The 23,720-nt window shown below is 37.0% G+C and overlaps 1 protein-coding gene across 7 annotated transcripts in view; it reads left to right on the top strand.

Moving 5' to 3' along the window:
* SP4 (Sp4 transcription factor) overlaps window positions 1-23,720 on the top strand; it is a 73,678-nt gene that overhangs the window by 10,815 nt on the left and 39,143 nt on the right. Inside the window, exons 4-6 of one of the 7 annotated variants that reach the window (XR_014266744.1) lie at window positions 280-387; window positions 3,387-3,442; window positions 22,366-22,424. The exons of 5 other annotated variants lie outside the window; for them this stretch is intronic. Coding sequence is in view for 1 of the 2 variants with exons in the window: in XM_082472694.1 (XP_082328820.1) it covers window positions 280-387; window positions 3,387-3,442; window positions 22,366-22,482 (281 nt within the window). In the remaining variant the exon portion in view is untranslated. Of the gene's footprint in view, window positions 1-279; window positions 388-3,386; window positions 3,443-22,365; window positions 22,498-23,720 lie in introns of those variants that run through there. One more of the 7 variants, XM_082472694.1, reaches the window with a different exon arrangement.

The raw sequence follows: 23,720 nt of genomic DNA, 5'->3' as shown, positions 1-23,720 counted from the left end.
ATTCTATTAAGAAATAAATGCAATACTTTAATTCATAAATTAATAGATTTCTGTTCTTCGTTATTTGTTAGACTTACTGATTGTGCTCTTAGATGCTATTTTTCTATGTCATTTGCACTTCTGTTAGGTGACTACCAAAGCATTAGTATTATAAAAATACACTAAAGTGCCCAACATTGAATTTGTAGTTAGGATATTTTATCTCAGTAGCTCTTTAACCATAGTCATATTTCTGATAATGACACTTTAGTATGAACAATGTGATTACTTTTTCTTCAGTAGGCTTAGAGAGCAGTTGGAAAATCCAGTATCCTGATGGAGTTCAAACTCTGGGAAGCGCTCAGAGCTTCAAATTTGTTGATTTATCCTGTGGAGTAAACAAATCAAGTAGGTCTTTCTTTTTGACTCAGAATATCTAGCACATAGGCTCTTTTAAAAAAAATTTGAGGCCCAAGACCCTTTTGAATAGAAAAAGTAATAATTCCGATATGAAGTTCTTTTTGCCTTAGGTATGGTAATAAAGTTAGGAGTAGGGACTATCTGGGCTTGATCAGCGGTGTAGTTCAAGTAGTAGGTTTATTATTACTGCAGATGTATGTACTCTGAGAGGCTTCCTAGATCACAGGTATTTTGTGTTCTTTTAGGTGATCATCAGTCAGGTGCAACCAGGAGAGGAGACACAGGAGAGGCCCAGGAAAAAAAGTTTATTATACACACAGGTCCTAGAGAGACAGTGTGCACTGAGAGGGGAGGTGCACACATGGGAGGTGATGCCAAGGGATCTGGCTCAACCTAGCAGGTGGGGAGCAGAGAGAGCAAGAATCCATGGGCAGGTGCCTTTATTGAGGGATCAGTGTGTGAGGGGATTTCATTGGTGTGTTTAAATGCTGCTTGGTCACAGTCAGGGGAAGGTAGGAAGGGAACCTCGTGGCAGGAGCAACCCTTATCACACCGGTGCACCTGGTTGCCTGGGCCGGGTGCTTACAGCCTGCTTATGGGGATGTTGAGGCAGCAGGGGAAAAATAACGTTTTAAAATATATAATACAACAGGATTAGGAATTAGAACTCTTATATTTTTGTTAGAGTACTGCTCTCCATTAGCTATTCCATCCTGGGCAAACATATTATAATTGGAGCTTCAATCCTTTTTTCATTTGTAAAATAGTGCTATTAATTCCTTCCCTTTTTACCTCATAGAGCTGCAAAGATCAGATGAGATGATATGTATAAAAAGGCTTTGGATATTGTAAAGAAAACTATATATGGAAGTTGGCAACCTGGTAAAAATCTCTACATGGCGACTCTCGCCCACTAGAAGAATGTGAAGTAGTAAAGTGGGAGAATGAGTAGTTTTCGATATGGGTATTAGCTTGAGTTAAAGATCAGAAGTAGAAGAGAGATCTGTATAAAAGGAATATCAGAACGCTTTGGTGAAGTGCAGCTAAGGATATGGGGAGGGGTGTATGTACAGGTGGAAAAGAAGCAGTGTGTTTCAGTATAGCAAGATATAAATGTCTGCTGCGTACTGTCTGTGTAAGCTCTGAAAGTACTCACCTGTCTAAAAAGGATACTTACGTTGGGGAGATAAGACTTACATACATGAATCAATTATATGGCTTGCTGCAGTTGCATATGAGAGTTTATACTTAAGTGCTGGGTTTTGAGCTATGTAAAATGACTAGGAGAGCTCAAAGACAATTGAGATCAGTGGTTTGCAGTAAACAGGGAGGGCTTTCTGAGGTGAAGATTGGTGTGGGAAGTGGGTATTTGAAACTTTGAGGGTAGAGAGGTGAAGAGAGAGGATGTCTTGAGCCAAGCAGTTGAACCTGGAATGAAAAGGGTAGAGCCTTCGTGTGGAAGCTTATAGTTAACACAGGGAGTTGTGTTCTCTCATCTGTGTGCTCCGTAGAGGCATAGTGGTCTCACAGAGTAGCTCAGGGCATGCCCAGTGGACAGCCTGCCACCCCTGCTTCAGCCAGAGAAGTTGTGTGTTTATTGTACTGTGTGCTTACATTTTGTTTGAAGAAGAGATTCTGCCAAAATAATAATAAGTTTGAAAGACATGAATCTAGTGGATGGAAGAGATTGAATGGAAAGTTTTGCAAATGATATTGTTAGAGCGTTTCTCTATAGATAAAAGTATGGAGAAGTTAGAAATCAGGAGCCCAGTGGAAAGGATGTTGTTGGAATAATTTAGCCACTAATTCACAGTGGTCTTGAGAAAGGCTATGGCAGTGAAGTTGCTTAATACAAAAGACAGGTTGTTGAACCTCTCTTTAGTACACAGAATGGTGACATGAAATAAGTATTAAGGAATTAGGTAAAAACATCAGGTTTGCTGGTTCCTTTCCTCTATATCAAGTATGGTAATAGGCATTGAGAAACTGAAGATGAAGTGAGACAAATTTGCCTCTCTCAGAATATATTACCTGTTGCAGAGACATAACCATATCTCTTTGCTTCTAAAACATACTTTTTTTTTTTTTTTAACATTTTAACATCTTGGAAATTGAAATCCATCTTATAAGCAAAGGCATGTCATAGTTTAATTAGCAGAATATTTTTTCTTTCTTATGGTCACTTGCCTCTTAGACTTAATGGAATACAATGACTATATAATCGATTAAAGTACAACGTGGCATTTGATTTATAAAGGCTGTGAATGAGGTGTTGTAGAAGCCCAAAGGAAGGAAAAACTCGTTCTGCTTGTAGAGTTCTGGGGATATTTTCATGGAGAGGGTGATAACTGAGCTGGGCCTTAAAAGGATGACTAAAAAGTTTGCAAGGTTGGGATGAGGAGGGCTATTTCATGTTATGTTGGATTTTACATGTCAGAAATTCAGTTAAGGAGTCTTCTATAAACAATGCAAAATTCAGGCTTAGATCAAGGAATATTAGTATACATTAAAGTTGAATTGTAAACCTCCTATAGGCAGGAGCTGTGTCTTATGTGTATGTTTTTTTCTATTTCACACATCAATGAACATTGCTTAATATAAATAATCCTGATGCTGAACTAGGGGAAGGCCCACAGGTGGAGAATGTTGATTGCATAGGAGAATGGGATGGGTAGATCCTTGGCATAGATTCAAGACAAATACTTGAAAAGGAATGAGAGTTGATGATTATAAAAGGAAAAGTGAGTAGTAAAATTAAATAACAGGAACTTACACATATGATTGCTTCATACGTTTTGAGAGACAGTTGCTGTGAGAATCTTAGCGGTGGGGGAAGTTTTGAGGAGAAATCAAAGGTGTTTAAAATCTCCAGGTTGTTTCTGTCCCTCAGAAGTTATCATGTAGGTGCCTCATAACGTGGCCAGTCATAGAGGGTTTAGTACAGTTCTGTAATAATGAGTCAAGTCACCACAGCTTTTTGTTCACAGAAGCGGAGCTGCTTTTTGCACAGAAGTATAGGAACCAGGTAGTGATCTGTGCTGTGGTAAGTGGGTACCTGTGCCTGGTGTGGGGTTGGGGGAGAGGGTGGAAAGTCCTTGCTGTAGTTGAGGGTGTCTAGGCCAGGGACTTGAGGGAGAAAAGGGAAGAGGAAGACACTAGATGCATATGATGACGAGTACTAACTGGATTTATGTAAAGTAAATAATTACACTTAAAGTGGTTTGTAAATCCTACGCAATTTCCCATATATTTAAATCTACATACGAAACAATTTGAGACACTGACATTTGACAGATATTTGTCATAAATAGGACAGACTATGATAATATGCTTGTTGAAGGAGTAATTTGATTGTTTCATAAATAATCAGATTGATTATTTTTTAGTTTTATAAAGTTAAAGCACATTGTATTTTTATTTCTAGAATTTCTCTCACCTTTTGTCCTCATTGGTAGGATGTCAGTACTTAAATTGATTTTAATGATAGGGCAGGTAATAGTTTTAGTAACGTCTTGATAGACTTTCATCCATTTCATGGACTCCCTGCTAGCAGACTGCATCCATAAATTCAGTCAGCAAATAGGTACCCAGCATCTGTATTTTGAGGCTTGATATGTGCCTTATGAGGCTGAATAACATGGGGCTGAACTCCCACTTCCATAATGTTCTAATAGGGAAAGAAGTCGTTCTGTTTTCTTTCATGAATGAAACAAGAAGCAAGTGTGCTTTAACCCTTAATGTTTGTTTTATATTTAAGCTCACATTTACTGCATGTTTATAGTATGCCAGATACTGTATGCACCACTTGGTATATTAACTCATTTACTCTTTAGAACACCCTATAAAGTTAAGTACTGTCAGGTACAAAAACTGAGGCCTAGAGTGGTAAATAATTTGCTCAAGGCCACCTAATCCAAACACATCCTGTCTCTAGAACTCTGGCACCATTAGCACTTACGGTCTCTCACCGTATACTCCCTATGTACTGCAGTGTGTTTCCTGTGACCATTTGTGGAAACAATTCATTGTGTCTTATGTGTCAGACATTGTGCTTAAGCATTATATATATGTTAACTCAGTTAATTTTGGCAGTCCTATGAAGAAGGTAGTGATGCTGACCTCAGTTTGTCGAACAGGAAACCAAGGCTGTCAGAGGTTAGTATCTTGGCCAAGGGCATACAGCCAGTAAGTTAGGCAGCTAGTAAGTGAAAATATTTTATAAGTCTGGTCTAGGTGAACAGGACTATCTTTACAGCTAAGCAATATGATTTTAAGTTACCTTACTGTAATTGTTGTAGTATGTTCAATAAGTTCTTTAGGTGAGCACTCGACTCGTTATCGCCCTTTGGGGCACAGGGCATATGTGCCACAGAGAGAATTAGAATAAAAAAAGGTTTTATTACTTTGTGGTATCCTGTGTTGATAGGGAATTTGAGGCTAATAAGAATGTTTCCTTTACTAAATATATGTGTACCATAAACCAATTTTGAATGAATTTTGAAAAACAGATTCTAAGAATGTAAGGCACAGAGGAGTCTTATATTTCGTTTTCATTAATATTTGTAAACTGTTAATATTAGTATTTAATATGTTAATTTGTATTAAGCAATATTATTAAATATAATCAGCATATATTGATAATGTCTGTGTTATATTAATTTATACACACTGATATTTAATTATATTAATATAAAATGAATAAAATTATCAAGTATACCAAAAAATATATACTTCCTGAGACCTGTATTTTCATGATTTGCTTCTTGATCAGGATGTGACATGTCAGTATAGATATAAACTTTCTACTATCTTAAGGAAATATCGCCAAGACATGACTTAAAGAAAATCCAAAGATCATAAAAATTATATGTATAGAATTTGTGTTCTTCAGATAATCCTGCATGTCATTTTTATGTAGCATTAACTCATTTGACAGGGATGGTGCTATAACTTTATTCATTTGACAGGGATGGTGCTATAACTTTATTATTGTTGTTTACTGGATAAATAAGAAACAAGATACATCAGTATTTGAGTATCTGCCACTATATACCATACAATGTATACCATACATTGTAGAGTAGATATTTCTTCTCTACTCATGGGTCCTATACTTTGTTCTATGTGAGTTTTGTTTTATATCAGTCTTAGGTTATTGCTATTTTTAGTAGATGAGAAAAATCAAGGCCCAGAAAAGTTAATTTGCCCAGTGTTAAGAATTAACACATGGGAATGTTGGGGAAGGAACCCAGGTTCCACCTAGACTCAAAATTATTTTTGCTGTTTTATCATAAGTCCTTGGGACCAAGGAAGTTGCTTCCATGAAAAGTTTTTAAAGGTTTCTTTTTTCCCCCCTCAATTCTAAAGTAACAAAATACCAAAGAGAGTTAAAGACCAATTTACATTTTCTAAGAGATTGATACACCAGAGTAAATTTATAGTATATGAGGACGGAGTAAATTTAGTCTGTATTTTCAAAAGATGTGATTGAGTTCATTTTGTCTATCTAAGTTTGTGTGTGTGTACACATTTACATATATACATTTACTCATTATAAACATATTGAGTAAAAACTTAAGGGGATTATATTCTACATCTGTGGATCTATTCATCACCATCCTTGTTCTCCTAACCCTACCCTATAATTAAGAATACCAACCTATTTTGGGGTAATCCTAAAAAGTTAGCACACCTCCTCACACTATACCCTCACCCCAAGTCACAGAGAAAACTTGATTGTTGAAATCAAAGTATTCAGACAGCTCTCGGTGCTTTTTAAAGGATTCTTTGGCAGCTATCTGAGCTGGCAATGATAACTACGTATAATTTGCAAACTGGAAGGCAAACATGTTTCATTCCATGAGCAGTTTGTGTTGAGCAGAGGTAACTGACATATTTAAGAAAAGAGCTCTGTGCTGGTAACATGTTATCTCTTTCATTAAATAGTTGTGTTACTTTTGGGAATGGAGGTCTTGGTTTTTTTCCTTTTGTTACAATGAAATATTTGTGTTTGTGTGTATTTTGTAAAATGAAATATTTGAGGTAATTTTGTTTAGTGTTAAAAATTCTATAATTTTAAGCACAAATGTGTAGAAACCAAATTGCGCTTACATTTTATTTCAAGCCTATTTGAGCCAAGAGGAAAACTCAGGAAAAATATCATTTAACAATATTTTTAGTGTTTAAATCGATTCGGTTACTTTTTGGAGTAAAACTGTGAAAGAGATATGTCAGTATTTCAAAAATGTCAGGTTTTGTTTTTGTTTTGGCAAATCTTTGAAGCCAAATTTGGTATTGAATCTAATGCTGTTGCCCTTTAAAGAAGGTCATTCATCTAGGTTTGAGTCATTACTAAGGATTTGCAGAATTTTTTTAGAAAATGATTTGCCGCCATCCTTTTAAACTAGACGTATGCCCAGCCATCAGCAACAGCAAAGATGAGGACCAGGGCCCTAAACACTTGGGCATTCAGATTGCCATCTGGGACCTCATCTGACTACTCAGAATGCCCTTGCCGGTGGATATAGGCGTTGAAGATCCCTGGTCAGAGACCAGCTGCCCTTTAAGCCAGGGAGTATGCTTGCCTAGGCCTGAGCTTCTCTAGCCAACAAGAAGCATCGATAGCCCTGTGAGAACAAATACTGCCGCAGTAGCCAGCGAACTCTCTTATGCAGTATTACCTTCTAACCTTTCCAAAAGCTAGTTCCTGATCTTCAGACCAGAGATTTTACTGTTGTCTTTGCTGCCTTCCTGCTTTCCAACTCTACAGTAACCATCTCAATCCACCTAACCATTTTATTACCTTAGCACCTCATGACTTAGATTTCTAGTCAGCCTGCCCCATGGATGGTAGTGTAAAATCTACAAATTTAGAAGTAGAAGAGTTAGGTGGATCTCTGTATCTCAGTTTCAAAGGAGAAACTGTCTTACTTCTTATTCTAGAAGGTGAAGAATATGACAGCTGATTTGTAGTCCAAAGAGGTCTCATATAAGAGCAGTTGTATTTTCATCTGTTTAAACTTCAGAATTTTCTACTTGGGGTATTAAAGCAGGGAGAACTCCATTTTCAGCCTCACAACTACTGGCAAAGGGGAGTTTAATATAGATTCCAGCTGCTACCTTGGGAAGAAAGTACTTCTTTAAATGCTGGATTGTGCTGATGTCAAGATGAGTTTGTAGAGGGACTTCTATGAGGGATTTTTTAAAAATTAAGTAATGATAAAACAGGATTTTTTTAAACAAATGAGTTTCAAAAGCAATTTTTAATGTAATACTTGCTTGGATTTCATTTGGTAAAGTTAATTTTAATTTATAGAAACACTTTTAAAAGTATATATTTAATTCTCCATGATTACTGAGAAAAGAGTTGTTTTGGGAATCATGTCTTAAAAAGGTTATGTGAGGTCTAGCACTCAACTGTTATACAGAAGTTTAAAAAACACATAAAGAAAATTGTGCCTTCAAATATCCCTTAAAAGCATCCCTAGTAAAGGATTTATTTATTTATGTTATTAAGAATCCTACATGCTTTTCAATGTGTTAGCCCAGTTGTTATAGTAAAGGCAATCGAGCACTCAGTTCTCATTGGTTAGGAATAGCTATTTGTTTCTGCATAATAATACTGTAGGCTTAACTAAAAATGAAGGAGACATTGTGGTGCTGGTGAAATAGAGATGGAGAGGAATCAAGACCTGCCCTCACTTCCCTGGTCTGCCAGGTACTATCTATGATGTGGGGATGGCCTTTAGTGTTCTTGAGCCTTAGTTGTAATCACCTGTAAAATGAGGATAACAAAATGCCTACTAAACTGGGTTTTTCTGAGGATTAAATGGAGTAGCATGTGAAAATGTTTTGTAAATAGCAAAGCACTAAATGGATGTAAACTATTATTATTATAAATTTACCCTTACTCTTCTAAATTAATATGTGTTTGTGTTTAGTATTTTGCAGTCTCATTTTCTATTGCGTGTTCATTTTGTTGCAGCATACGGTGCCATTCTGGTAATGTATTAAGTGTTCAATAAATATCCAGTAGAAAGAAGTGAGACTTCTCTGTTACTTAGCTTAATTGGGTGCGTTAACTATGGGTTTTATTTTCTGTTTTCTGATGCTTTGACATCTGGGGCCTCACTGACCCTGGAGGGACTGCCCTTTCCAGGGTTAACAAGTTCCTAGAGATAGTAAACAACTCCACCTTGAGTGTACTTTTCAAATACAAACCACTCCAGAGCCCACCCCCCAACCACATCCTTTATGGCCCTCATACTTTAGGCCACTATCTACCTGCTCTAATCACAGGGCCAGGTACCAGACAACAAAGGGCAGCCCTCATGCTCCAGAGCCCTTTGAAATTATTCACACTGGCCAGTCCTAAGCCTGTTTCCCCTGCCTCTGTTCCTCCTGCCTCGTGCCTTTTCCTTTTTGTGGAAACCACAATAAAGGCTCCTGTCCACAATTCCTCTCCGGCCTTCTGCCTCCTGATCCACCCTGGTGCCTCCAGGTGTGGCCCGCTGGGGCATGGTAACTCTTACCCTCCTCTTGGTAACTGAATAACAAACTATCTTTTCATTGGCAATCTTCTCATCTTACTATACCTCAGATTTTCTGTTAATACATTGTATTTTAAAATAGTGGACTGCTGATTTATTTTCTAATTTTTATGGCAAAGAGTCTTATTACAAAGAAATAGTACTTAAAGTTTTCTTCAGAATTAACTAAAATAGAGATTCAGAATGGTATTGAGATATGTATGTTTGTGTGCAGGTGAATATATACATATGTTCATGTATATAAAAAAAATTTTTTAACCATATTGGAAGATGACAGAAATTCTCATCTGTAAGCTACCTTTACACACTATCTTTGGTTCAGCTCTTTTTGTTTATAAGTGAAAAAACTAAAGTTTGTTTATAAGTGAAAAACCCCAAAGTGGATATGTAGTTTACCCAAATCACATCTTTAGTTATTGGCAAAGTCAGGATAACCCAGGTCCAACTCCCTGAGGCTTAAATAGACATGCAAGTGTCATAAGCATCTTTATTAGAAAGAAAATTGTAGGCAAATTTTTCTTGCTTCTTCTCTTTCTCAAAGGAGTAAGATCTTAAAGTTAATTTTGTTTTCTCCTGTCCCAAGTGGCAGTATTTTGGTTGCTAAATAATTGTTCCCATTTTTCATTTAGCAAAACTAAAATTTGATATAGTTATTAAACTTTATTTCATAAACTTTTTAATTCTAGAATCCAGATATTTTATGTGCACAGTTCACCCATTTTTGTATCTCAGCTCTTCATTTTTTTCTCTTATTTTTGTTTTTGATGTTAGATCTTCAAACTTAGAAACTTGTAGCAGCCTTTACGCTAGACACTTTGTTGTAAACATTTTTCAGTATTTGTACTTTTATGGTAAATTTGACTGGGCCAAATAATCATTTTGTGAACTGGGATAATATGGGGAGAAGTTGTTGAGAGATCAGTGAATTATAGTGGACAAAAAAATGACTTAGGAGTTTTCGTGGGTTTTCTCAGTGAGTTTTTTGGTTTGTTTTTTATTTTTTTGGTAGACATAATCTTAAGAGGTACATAATACAAGATGTGGGGTGAAATAGCTTTCTGCTGTGTTCTGTATTGCTGGGTCTTTATATAAATATTGGATCAAGTTTGGCTTTTCCATATTTGAAGAAATAGCAAGGGGAGGTGGCTTTTCTTAAATTTAATTTTTATTTTATATTATAGTTGATATACAATGTTGTGCTAGTTTAAGGTATACAGCAAAGTGATTAGGATACATATATCCATTCTTTTTCAGATTTTTTTCCCATATAAGTTATTACAGAATATTGAATAGAGTTCCCAGTACTACACAGTAGGTTCTTGTTGATTATCTATTTTATATATAGTGGTACATATATGTTAATCCCATACTCCTAATTTATCCCTCCCCCAGCCTTTCCCCTTTGGTAATCATAAGTTTGTTTTTGAAGTCTGTGAGTCTCTTTCTGTTTTGTAAATAAGTTCCTTTGTATCACTGTTTTAGATTCCACATGTTAAGTTATATCTTACGATATTTGTCTTTCTTAGTCTGACTTACTTAGGATGATAATCTCTAGGTCCATCCACGTTGCCGCAAATGGCAAAATTTCATTCTTTTTTATGGCTGAGTAATATTCCATTGTATATATGTACCACATCTTCTTTATCCATTCCTCTGTTGATGGACATTTTGGTTGCTTCCATGTTTTGGCTATTGTAAATAGTGCTGCAGCGAACATTGGGGTGCATGTAGTTTTTCAAATTGTGGTTTTCTCCACGTATATGCCCAGGAGTAGGATTGCTGGATCATACTGTAATTCTCATTCTCCTTTTACCTTTTTAAGGAACCTCCATACTCTTCTCTGTAATGGTTGTACCAATTTACATTCCCACCAACAGTGTAGGAAGGTTCCCTTTTCTCCGCAAACTCTCCCACATTTATTGTTTGTAGACCTTTTGATGATGGGCATTCTGGCCGGTGTGAGGTGATACCTCATTGTAGTCTTAATTTGCATTTCTCTAATAATTAGCATGTTGAGCATCTTTTCATGTGCTTTTTGGCCATCTGTATGTCTTCTTTGGAAAAATGTCTATTTAGATCTTCTGCCCATTTTTAGATTGGGTTGTTTGTTTTTGTTTTGCTTTTTCTTTTGCTTGTTTTTGGTATTGAGTGGCATGAGCTGTTTGTTTATTTTGGAGATTAATCCTCTGTTGTTTGCTTCTTTGCAAATATTTTCTCCCATTCTGTGAGTTGTCTTTTCATTTTGTTTATGGTTTCCTTTGCTGTGCAAAAGCTTTTAAGTTTAATTAGGTTCCATTTGTTTATTTTTGTTTTTATTTTCATTAGGAGGTGGATCCAAAAAGATACTACTGCAATTTATGTCAGAGAGTGTTCTGCCTTTGTTTTCCTGTAAGAGTTTTATAGTATCCAGTCTTACATTTAGGTCTTTAATCCATTTTGAGTTTATTTTTGTGTATGGTGTTAGAGAATGTTCTAATTTCGTTCTTTTATGTGTAGCTGTCCAGTTTTCCCAGCACCACTTACTGAAGAGACCGTCTTTTCTCCATTGTATATTCTTGCCTCCTTTGTCGTAGATTAATTGACCATAGGTGCATGGGTTTATTTCTGGGCTTTCTATCCTGTGCCATTGATCTATATTTCTGTTTTTGTGCCAATACCATACTGTCTTGACTACTGTAGCTTTGTAGTATAGTCTGAAGTCAGGAAGTGTGATTCCTCCAGCTCTGTTTTTCTTTCTCAGGATTGCTTTTGCTATTTGGGGTCTTTTGTGTTCCCATACAGATTCTGAATTTTTTTATTCTAGTTCTGTGAAAAATGCCATTGGTAATTTGTTAAGGATTGCATTGAATCTGTAGATTGCCTGGGGTAGTGTAGTCATTTTGACAATATTGATTCTCCCAATCCAAGAACGTGGTATATCTTTATCTGTTTGTGTCATCTTCGATTTCGTTCATCAGTGTCTTATATTTTTCAGAGTACAGGTCTTTTGCCTCTTTAGGTAGGTTTACTCCTAGGATTTTATTCTTTTTGATGCAGTGATAGATGGGATTGTTTCCTTAATTTCTCTTTCTGATCTTTCATTGTTATTGTATAGAAATGCAAGAGATTTCTGTGTATTAATTTTGTATCCTGCAACCTTACCAGATTCATCGATGAGCTCTAGTAGTTTTCTGGTAGCATCTTTAGGATTAGAAAGGACAGTTGGCTTTAAATTGGTCCTCCACACAGATGCTAGTGATAGTTCTCCATTTCCTCAGAAAACTGAATAAAATGTGATATAATTACATTGGAAGGAGAAATTTAGGTTAAACTAAAGAAATACATTCTTAATAATGTAAGTAATTAAATAGGGCATAACTTATTGAGGGAGGATTTAAATCTCTGCCCTTGAAAATCTTTTATATATTAACTGCCTTTCGGATTGTCCTAGAATTGCATGCCAGCTGCTCACCAGGGATCCTCTAATTTTCTAAATAAGAGAAATTAAGTGTTTTGATCATAAATAAATAAGAGAAATTAAGTTTTTTGAGCATAGAATAAATCTGGCCACTTCCTGCCAGATTTCCCATCTGCCAGCTCCTATACCTGGTCTTCTAGAGGCCCAGAGACACTCTTATTACAAAAGCATTCAGCTTTTGTAGTTGAAAATGAACAGCTATAAATGGGTGGTGAGTAATGGTCCGCTCTGCTGCTTCTAATAGTAGCCTTATTATCTTGGCTTCCTCCAGTCTGCAGAGACAGTGCTTTGCATATAGTTGGCACTTAATAAATATATTACTCAGGAGATGCAGCTCGATTGAAAAAAAATTTGTATTTAAAATACTTGATTCCATTTTCCATGGTATGTGGTCATTTTTCAAAACTTGTCAGTTATTTTAAAGACTGATATTCATTTTAACAGTAGTAATAATAAGCATACAGAAACTTTGGATTTCACCTTTTAGAATGCTTTGCCTTTTTTGTTAATTGAATAAGATATGATCATCTTATTAATCCCATGGTAGCATGAAAATCTCAATATTTTATATTACTATAAAGTCTTCTGATTTTACTTAATGACATATTAGTTCTATACTGAGTCTGTGTATTATAACTGCTAATAAAAGTTACATTAAACAATTAAGTTTGTTTTCTGTTTTAGCATTGTAGTTCCTTTTTGTACTGAAATGTTAGATACTCATTGGACAGCCATAGTTCAGATACTGTAAATCTGGCCAAATTTTACACTTTGTTGTTTAGGATTTTAAAATCATTCGTAATTCTTTGTTTACTAATTAAAACTAAAATTTTTATGTGATACAAGTCTACTGGTGGCCTTTGAACTTAAGTTAGTAAGTTGTTAGGGTTTCTAAGCAATATAACTAAATGTAGTTTTATTTTGTTCTCAGGCTATTCTGTAAGTTTATAGAGGATTTACTAGGTTGAGAAATAAGAACACTTGCATGTTCCTTTCCTTTTCAAAATCATCAAGGGTGAGCAGGCAAGAGTCTTCCTTGATAATGAATAGATCATCATCTGCCCAAGCTGATAAAGCACATTGAATTTTCCCAAGGGACAGCAAAATAGAAATAGAAAATAATAACTAAACTCCCTAATGTGTCAAAGGGGATAGGGATATGAATTTGATATACTGTTTTTTTTTAATTAATTCTTTTACTTTATATGATTTATTTCCCAGCTATTGCTGTGTATCATGGTTAAATGTACATATGTAGAAATAATCTTGAGATACCTTAGCTGTGAGTAATTAATGAAATAAAATATTAATACAGGTGTATTGTAAATTCATTCATGGTCTTTTGGTGCTTTATTGTGATGAAGAAATTAAAAGGACAAAATAGTTAAACTTCAGGAGTTCTTAGAACTATTTAAGAGGAAATGTAGAGATCATTTGTTAAGAATTAAGCTTTGATTATAATTTTACAGTGGAGTTCATTTCCTTGTTTGCACACATCTTTAAATTATTTAAGTTAGTCTCTTCCATCAAATGCACAAACAGTTCTGTCTTCTAAGGTTTATTTCTGAAAATAAGATTTTAAATTAATCTGTGAATTTATGTAAGTGAACAGAACCTTTTCTTTGTCTATGTTCTAACCGGCCCTCCCCCCCCGAAATATGCCAAATGTTATTTCTGTTCAAGAAAGTCAATATAATTTAAAAAATTCCGCCCCCCCATCCCCAAAGATGTGCTCATACTCATCTTAATTGGAACTGAAAAGAGGTGACTAGAACTGAATTCCCCACAACTGAAGATGGGTCTGGATTGCATGGTAGAGGACGTAGGATGGTTCTTATATGGTTAGAATGATTCCCTCTATGGTTTTAGAGAAAATCTGTGGCTGGTTCATGTACACTTGGAAGTAGAAAGCTAGTCTTTCCTGGTTGCTCAGTTTGCTGTTTAGAGATGAATCTTAAAATAGCCATCTATGGGGTTAGACTGATCCGTGACAGCCTAACAGTGTTGGCTCAGCCTCCCTTGGCCCTGAACTGCACAACTATTTTAAGCTGTGAGCCTAAGAACTGACAGGGCATACTGTACCCTGGTAGCACTGAGTGCCACTTCTGTGTTTCCAGGGCTGGACAGATCAGGTGTAAACTTCTATGCAATTAAGACTATCATTCGGGCTTCCCTGGTGGCGCGGTGGTTGAGAGTCTGCCTGCCGGTGCAGGGGATACGGGTTCGAGCCCTGGTCTGGGAGGATCCCACATGCCGCGGAGCGGCTGGGCCCGTGAGCCACAATTACTGAGCCTGCGCGTCTGGAGCCTGTGCTCCACAACAAGAGAGGCCGCGGCGGTGAAGGGCCCGCGCACTGCGATGAGGAGTGGCCCCCGCTTGCCGCAACTAGAGAAAGCCCTCGCACGGAAACGAAGACCCAACACAGCCAAAAATAAATAGATAAATAAATAAATAAAATTAAAAAAAAAAAAGACTATCATTCTAATGTTTTAGGAATCCTCATACCAACCTACATAAGCTAGCTTGCCTTGACGTATCAGATTTCATTAAAATAAACACCATTGTGGGGGGAAAGAAAGATAATTAAAACAGAAACCCTATATTTTACCTGTTTATTTTGAGCACTGCTTGTTTGGGTGAACTGCCTATAAAACAGAAAAATCCCGTCATTTGATGATCATTGTTAAAAGATTTTGCTGTTTTCGGAAGCCAGTACACTATTTCCTGATTCCGTGATTGCCTTTGCCCATTCTCTGCTGTCATGTCAGACTACATTTTTCCCCTATTATTTCCTATCATTGAGTTGTTAGTGTCCCTGGTTGCTGATTTTCTCTTTTCTTATTACTTGTAACCTCTCAACTACATATCTTTTTTGTGATTAGTCCTTAAGTCCCTGCTAAGTGTAGGCACAGAGCTAAATTCTTAGAACATAAAGATGGTATAAGACATAGTCCTGGCCTTCAAAAAAGGTTCTCTTCTATGAGGAGACAGAATATTCATTAAAATTAAAGACAGTACATAGAAACAATATAGTAAAAGCAAACTGAATGATAAAAGGTAGTTATATTGAAATTAAAAGCAGGAAGATGCCACTGAGAGCCAGGATAGAAATGAAAGGCTTTATGACGCCTAGGAGGCTTGAACTGATTCTTGAAGGAAGGGGAAGCCCCCCAAAAAGCATGAAGTAAGAAGGAACGCATTATTGGCCAAAGAAACAACAGGTACAAAAGAGAGGAAGCTGGAATGTGCTTTACATATTTAAGAAAGAATTGGTAGATCCTTTTAGTTAGAACCAGTTCCCTGTGGATACAGTACTGTGTAATCAAAGTGGAGACTTTGAGGGAAATGGTAGAAGATGCAGTTGGCAAGATTGGTAGAAGTTTGGTTATAGACTGAGAGTGTCAGACCAAAGACAAGGCACAAGTCACTGAAGGAGTGTGTGAATGTGTTAATTTTTAGAGGGATAGAGGAGAGGAAGTTTCATTTATGAAGTGGTATTTTAGTTTTATTATCTAGCAGACATAGGAGAAACAGGAAAGCCAATTTTGGGACCATAGAGTTAGCTCAGATATCCGTGATGGGAAATCAGAACTTGGGTGTAAAGTGTGACTCAAGAGACTTTAAGAAAACAATTGACAGGTTTTGATGCATGACTGTAGAGAGGAAAGAATAAGGTAAAGGTAATCCTTAAGAGTTTGAGCCCAGGTGGCCATGAGAATGATTGCACTGTTAAAAGAAACGACAGTGAGAAAAGCAAAGTGATGAACCTGAATTTTGATATTTTTAAGTTTGAGTTAATAGTAAAACATTTCTTTGGAGATGTCCAGTTTGTATTTGGAGATTGTATCTGAGAAGAGGGATCAGAGTTGACGTTCCTGATTTGGAAGTCTTCTACATAGAGCTGGTAGTTGAAATTATGGCAGTATGTGAGATTGATGAGGGAGACAGTTTTGAGTTTGAAGTACAGTAGAGTGACAACTAGCCTTAGGGTTACACTCAGTCTTCTGGGGACAAAGGAAGGGTTGAGTCTAGAGAAGTGAGAGCAGTCAGGGAGATAGGAGGAAGACAGGGTTGTATGTCAACAACTAAGAGGAATCTCAGAGTGTTAAACGTTGAAAAGATGACTTGGAGAGTGAGTGTTGAGAAAAGTTCGTTGTTGAAACTTGATGAGATCTGAGAACTGTGCTGTTCAATATGAAAGCCACAAGCCACATGTGACTATTTAAGGTAAAAACTAATTAAAATTAAAAACTTATTTTCTCAGTTGGACTGCATTTCGATAGCTAACAGCCACATATGGCTAGAGGCTGCCATATTGGAGAGCGCTGATACAGAATTTCTTCATTATTGCAGAAAGTTCTATAGGACAGTACTACGTTGTAAAGCTTAGGGAATGTTACAGCAAAACTGTGAAAGCATTTAAATGGATGAATGAGTGGTGAAAATATGACCTAGCAAGTGTAGGATACACTTTGGATAAGTCTGATGAAAACAGGAAGAGGACACTATATTGGGGGCTAGTAGAGAAAGGTTTTTTAGGACTGATTATGTTCATTCATTTGGTAAAAATTTATTGCGGTCCTGTTAGTTGCTAAATACTATGCTAGGTATAGAGACCACAATGCTAAAGAAGGCATTAAAGAGTATATAAATATGTAACTGGAGCAGGGATATGGGTGGTTGGTTAGAAATCAGATTAGTTTTGATGTAGTGTGATAATGCTTTAAATAGAAGGAACTGTCTTCTGTGGGGACATAAAAGTGCATAGTTGGCCCTGCCCTCCATGTTTGCGTGTTCCACATCTGTGGATTCAGCCAACTGCAGAACATAGACAAAGGACAGGTAAACACTTCGGTGGTTGGTTGAATCCATGGATGCGGAACCTGTGGATATGGAGGGCTGACTATGGAAGTTGAGCAGGTTTTGGTAAACACAGAGGGTCCTGGAACCAGTCCCCTGAGGATACAGTACTGTGTAATCAAATGAGGGAATTTGTGAGGAAGGATTCTTAAGGTGATACAGGATGGCTCAAATAGGATGGCAAGAAATTAGCCAGGTTGGCAGAGAAAGGATATTCCAGGCAAAAGGTCAGAGTCATGTCATGATGTGATCAGGGAACCACAGATAGTTTCATGCGTTCAGACCAAGAGTTTATATGCTCTAGTTGTGGTGGCAAGGGCCAGGTCATGGAGATTCTCCCCTTGTCATGATAAGAATTGAAAAGGTATCCTGAAAGCTATGAGGAGCCCTCGGGGGACCTTAAGAAGTGGAATATCATGGTCAAATTTACATTTTAGGTTGCATAATATGGACTTGGATGGGAGGGGGCTAATCTGATTTCAAGGAGATTGGTTCAATAGGAATATAGAACTAGTGGAGAGGGAAGGACTGGAGAGAGAGAAGAAATATGTTTTCTGAGGCAGTATTAGAAGACGAAATCAATTTGTTTTCTGAGGGGAATTACCACTGGATATGGCAGAAGTTCAAAGAGGCAAGGGATTATTAGCAAAGGATGGCAGATGAAGCCAGAAGAGGTTGCTGAATTGAGAGTGTGTTTCCAGTCAGACAACTAGAGAGCAAGGTGAGGATGAAGTTCAAAGTTTTGGGATTAGCAGTGATTTTAGCCAGAGTTTGTGGTTCTGTGCCTGAACCTTGGAATTAGACAGACCTTGGTTCAAGTCTTGGTTTTACCACTTAATCTCAGTTAAGTGTTTTTCTAGGTATTAGTGTCCTCATCTGTAAAATGGCAATAATCGTGTTACTTTAGTGGAATAATATATGTACAGTGCTTTTGCGCAGTGCTTAGAGCACAGAAAAGTTTTCACTAAGTGCTAGCAACCATTTTTTGTTATTATAATTATTTTTCTTTTATTGAGTTCTTCCTTTCTATTGTCAGTGTTCTTTTTCAGGGCCTCATCATCTGGAAGGTAAAATAGCTTCGTAACTGGCTTCTCTGCCTCTAGCTTTTCTGTCACATACTTGATATTCCAGAGTTTACCTAAAACCCAAATTTGGTTGTGCACTCCTTTTCCCTTTGTCAGAGCCTTCATAGGTTTCCAATTGCAGACTTTTCAAGTTATTAATACTTTAAAAAAAATTTTTTTTTAAATTTTTTTGGCTGTGTTGAGTCTTTGTTGCTGCGCGTGGGCTTTCTCTAGTTGCGGTGAGTGGGTACTACTCTTCGATGCGGTGCGTGGGCTTCTCACTGCGGTGGCCTCCCCTGTTGCACAGCACAGGCTCTAGGCTCCCGGGCTTCAGGAGTTGTGGCTCGCGGGCTCTGGAGCGCGAGCTCAGCAGTTGTGGCACATGGCCTTAGTTGCTCCGCGGCATGTGGGATCTTCCCGGACCAGGGATTGAACCCGTGTCCTCTGCATTGGCAGGCGGATTCTTAACCACTGCGCCACCAGGGAAGCCCTAAAGAAATATTTTGGGTTACGAAGTTAAGATATTTTTACTGGTAGGGTTATATAGTAAAGAAACTTTGGAGATTACTAATGTTTGTTTTCTTACAATCAGCATTCTCACTGCTTGCTTCTTAGTTCTGCTTAGATGTCCCTTCTAAGTGTATTCATTTTGTAAGAATAGGATAGTTCTTCCTTTCACTTTCTTGAATTCAGGTATCAGATCATTAGTGAAGTTTAGGGTTCATTTTTAAAACGTTGCCCAAATCTGCTCTTCATGGTCGACATCTGCTTTTCATGAATAATGGCAACCACTTTAGGACTTAAAATGAGAGTGAAAAAGCTTAATTACCACCTGCCATGCCTCATCAATAGCAGATCCTAAGTGATTGGAGTTGCCTTTCCTTCCTAGTTCAAGGAGGTTCAAAAGAGCGACACCTTCAAGCATCACAATTGGTTGGCAGGTTTTACTTATGTATACCTCTGAGATACCTGCTCTTGAAATACAGCCTAGTGTCTCTTAGGTGTTGTTGAGTTTCTAACCCATTTTAAGAGATGTACAGCTTGTAAACCAAGCTTGACCTGATTGTGTGTGGAGTTTTTTTGTTTTTTTCAATAAATGGTAATGAAAAGCAAAATCTTAAATTTATGTTTAGGGCTGGTTTAGGCAGCTTTCCTATCTAATCAGTGTAAAGGTCATGTTAGAACACTGATAAAGTCACGTCCATAATGTAATATGGAGGATATAATGATGGGTCTTCTACAGGTCTTATTCGAAAATTGTGAATAGAACTTCCACACTCCATTCCATTGATTGTTTGGCAATGTTGTATCTAAAATGTGACCTTGAATCCATTAATTTTCTGTTTAAGACCATTTATAACTCTCTATTGCCTCCAAAGCCCAAATAATATCCCTGGTTCCCAGGGAGATACCATAGCCACCTCGAAAAGAGTGCAGGGCTCTGGATTCAGGCTGAACAAGGTTCACATCCTGGCTTTGTAACTTGATAGCAGCTGTATAACCTTGGGAAATTTACATAACGTCTCAGAGCCTTCAGAGAGGGCATTAGGTGACAAAGTATAAAGTAGTTGATTATGTGTTCTGGCCATTTAATAAATTCAGTAAATGTAGGTGATTATTCTATGACAGCTATTCTCTGGTTGGGGAAGGGAGGGATGGCCATGATTTTTTAACAAGGATCCACCCCTCACACCCCCACCCCAGAAAGTCACTTGTTTAAGAAATTGAGTAAGGCCCTTCCTGATCTATCCCTCCAGCACTACCTTTAGCCCCTTGTTTCCTTGAACTGTAACTTCCAGCAATATGCTGTCTCAGAGTTATGCCCGTAAATATACCCATTCCCATTGCCTTCCTGTTTACCTTTATTCTTTCTACCTGGCAGTGGTTTTATCTCCTCCATGAAACCTTCATTGTTTCTCCTTTCCAGTAAATCATCTTCCTCTGTACTACTTAGGCATCTTACGTATGTTTTTGTTGTAGCACACATTACAATTATTTGTTTAAACTTGTCTTCCCCACACGTTCGAGTTTCAAGTCAGACTTTATCTTTATTTCTCCAGCAGTGTTAAGCATGTAGCAGGTACTGAGGAAATGTTTGTCAAATGAATAAATCTCACTTGTACAATGCAAAGGTTCTTATGCAAAGATCTGAGACTTAATGGAAACCTGAGCGGCTGTTATTAAGTATTTGTACTTAACCAGTTATGCAATTTCAGATGTATTGGCGTTAACATTGAGTGTTTATTGTACTCCAGACATTGTGCTAAGTGTATTACATGCGTTATCTCAGTTAATTCCTGCCACTCAAAGGAAGAAACTACAGAGATTTAGAACTCAAAGACAGATCTGCCTGACTTCAAAGCTCTGTTTAATCTATAGTTATTGCTAAACTGTCTGTTGTACCTACTCAGGGACTCAGTATAGGTTTACAACTTGTACATGACCCATGGTAGGTCATGGAAATCATTTGCTAATATATAGTTCACCTTCATTTAAGAAGTGCAGAGAAGACTCAGTTATTTCTTAATGTTCTCAGGTTATAGTTCATCTGTAGAAAAACAGAATTGACAGCTCTTCAGTAGGTAAAGAAGTATTTTGGAATAAGCATAATTTCAAACTCAAGGTATTATTCTTTTTACTACCACTGTACTATGGAATCTATCCAAGTCATATATCTGTCAAAGTCTGTTCCCAAATGTATGTTACTCTCTTTGTAAAGGCTTTAATTCAGAGTCATGTAGTTGCTTTTTCTTTTTTTTTTTAATGGAGACGCATATAGTTTATCGTTTTTCTAGGCATATAAATGTACCATATTTTAATTTTTCATATATTTGATTTTGGTTCTGATTGTTTATAATGAATAAATGAGGGCCATGAACATTAGTTGAGTTATGGAAGCTCAGTTTAAGTAGGGTTTCTTAACCTCAGCACAATTGACATTTTAGACCAAATAATTCTTTGTTTTGAGGGCCTGTCCTGTACACCGTAAGATGTTTAAGAGCATCCCTGGCCTCTATCCACTAAATACCAGTAATACCTTCCAAGTTGTGAAAACCAAAAATGTCTCTAGACATTGCCAGATATCCCCTGGAAGACAAAAATACCTCCAGGTGAGAATCACTAGTTTAAAGAGACTTAGAGCCAACAAGAGTAGAATTTTCAGTTAACTTTTTTTTTTTTTTGAACAGCTTTATTGAGGTGTGATTCATATACCATACGATACAACCATCTAAAGTTTACATTCAGTGGCTTTTAGTGTATTCACAGAATTGTGCATCCATCACCATGATATAGTTTTAGGACATTTTCATAACCTCATAAAGAAACCCCAGGCACATTAGCAGTCACTTCCCATTTCTTCTCCCTACCCCCCCTGCCCCCCAGCCTAGACATACCTGGTTATCTTTTTATGTTTAGGAATACACAGCCTTCTTGTCTGTTTTAAGTTAGATTATAAGGCAACCAAATCCTATTTCAGAGTATAGTTATTGAAAACTATTTGCATCAAAGTAAGGAAACATATATTCTTTCCTTCAGAGGCCTTTGTTTAGACAGACTCCCAGTTAAATCTGTAGAGGAAATAAATAAACCAAAATAGGCTGATTTAAGAATCATTTTAATGTTATTCACAACAGTAAGAAGTCCCTCTAGCCCTCCACAGCAAGTTTTATATTATGGAAGTCAACAGTTTTTGTTTTTCCTGTTCAAATCTAGTAGATAACCTTATATCCTAGACTATGTGTAAGAAACACAATTACGAAACATGTACTTAAAATAGTATTTTGAACCTGTGCTTCACTATTATCAAGTAGATCATTTTCAGTGAACTGGTAGTTGGGTTAATTTCTTTACAGATAGATAGTTGGGGTTTCTTTTATTTTTCAAATGTATAGGCCTATTTTACGTACACAGTAATGTTACCTGTCATTCAAATCTTGCAAGTCATGTTTTTTTCCATAAGAATAAATAAGGACCAGTTGGATTATATTCTCTTATTTATAAAACGAAAATATTAACTGTCCTACTTCCCTCAAAGGGTTGGTGTGAAATGCTAAGAGGATCAAATCAGTACAGTCAAAGGAAATGGACAATAAGGTTGTATCTTCATCTTTTATTATTTCTGCTTCTCCCCTTGTGTTCCCATTGTATTTAAATGTTGTGAAGGCATCAAAGTTTTTAAAATGTCATTTATAGCTGACTTTGCAGGGCTTGACCAAGCCATATTTCCTTTGGTTTTAATATATGTGGTTAAAGCTTATACATCATAGAAAATATTTTAAACAAGACAAAGTGTCCTTAATAAATAGAGCTACACAAAAGAAAACACCTAAGCCATAGTAGATAAATGGCAAAGGATTTGAACACACAATTCAGAAAAGGTATTCAGATGGCCAACACATATTTGAAGAACATGTTCAATTCTATTAGGAATCAGGTAAATGCAGATAAAAGCAATAATAAAGTTCCATATTGGGTCTGTTAATTACCAGCAGGTTTTTTCCTTTTAAAATTAGTCTTTAATATGCTAGTAATACATGGAAACATTTTCCTTGTTTAAAAAAAAGTGCAGGCTAACACTCCTGCTGACTACACTCCAATCTCAGACCCCGTTTTAGAAGTAAGCACTGTTAATCAGTTTGTTACATATCCTTTCAGACTTTTTTCAATTTATGTGTTAGGTGTGAAGATCATTGTAGGAAATATATAATGTCTGTAGCATATATCATAATGTAAACGTCAGTAACTTTGCTTCATTCAGCCATATATTTTAGAGGTTTATTTAGGTTAGTGCATAAAGATTTCTTTCATTCTTTTTAACTATTACAGAATATTTTTTTCCCCAATATACACTTTTAAATTTTTTATTTATTTATTTATTTTTGGCTGCATTGGGTCTTCGTTGCTGCACACAGGCTTTCTCTAGTTGCGGTGAGCGGGGGCTACTCTTTGTTGCGGTGCATGGGCTTCTCATTGCGGTGGCTTCTCTTGTTGTGGAGCACAGGCTCTAGGCACTTGGGCTTCAGTAGTTGCAGCACGCGGGCTCAGTAGTTGTGGCATGTGGGCTCTAGAGCGCAGGCTCAGTAGTTGTGGCGCACGGGCTTAGTTGCTCCACAGCGTGTGGGATCTTCCCGGACCAGGGCTCGAACCCGTGTCCCCTGCACTGGCAGGCGGATTCTTAACCACTGAGCCACCAGGGAAGCCCCAGGATATTCTTATTGTATAATAGTTCTGCAATTATGATTCTTCTGGAAACAATGTTAAGAATGAACTTATAGAGGACAGTGGTGGTGGGGAGACCAGTTAGGAAGCTATTGTAGTAATCAAGCAAGAGAAAATGGTAGCTCGGAGTACCGTTTTTGGGGGATAACCTGTCTGATTCCTAGACAGATT

This window comes from Balaenoptera physalus, assembly GCF_965194825.1.
Source record: "Balaenoptera physalus genome assembly, chromosome: 8".
Lineage (NCBI taxonomy): Eukaryota > Metazoa > Chordata > Mammalia > Artiodactyla > Balaenopteridae > Balaenoptera > Balaenoptera physalus.
This window is presented reverse-complemented; position numbering and strand designations above follow the sequence as displayed.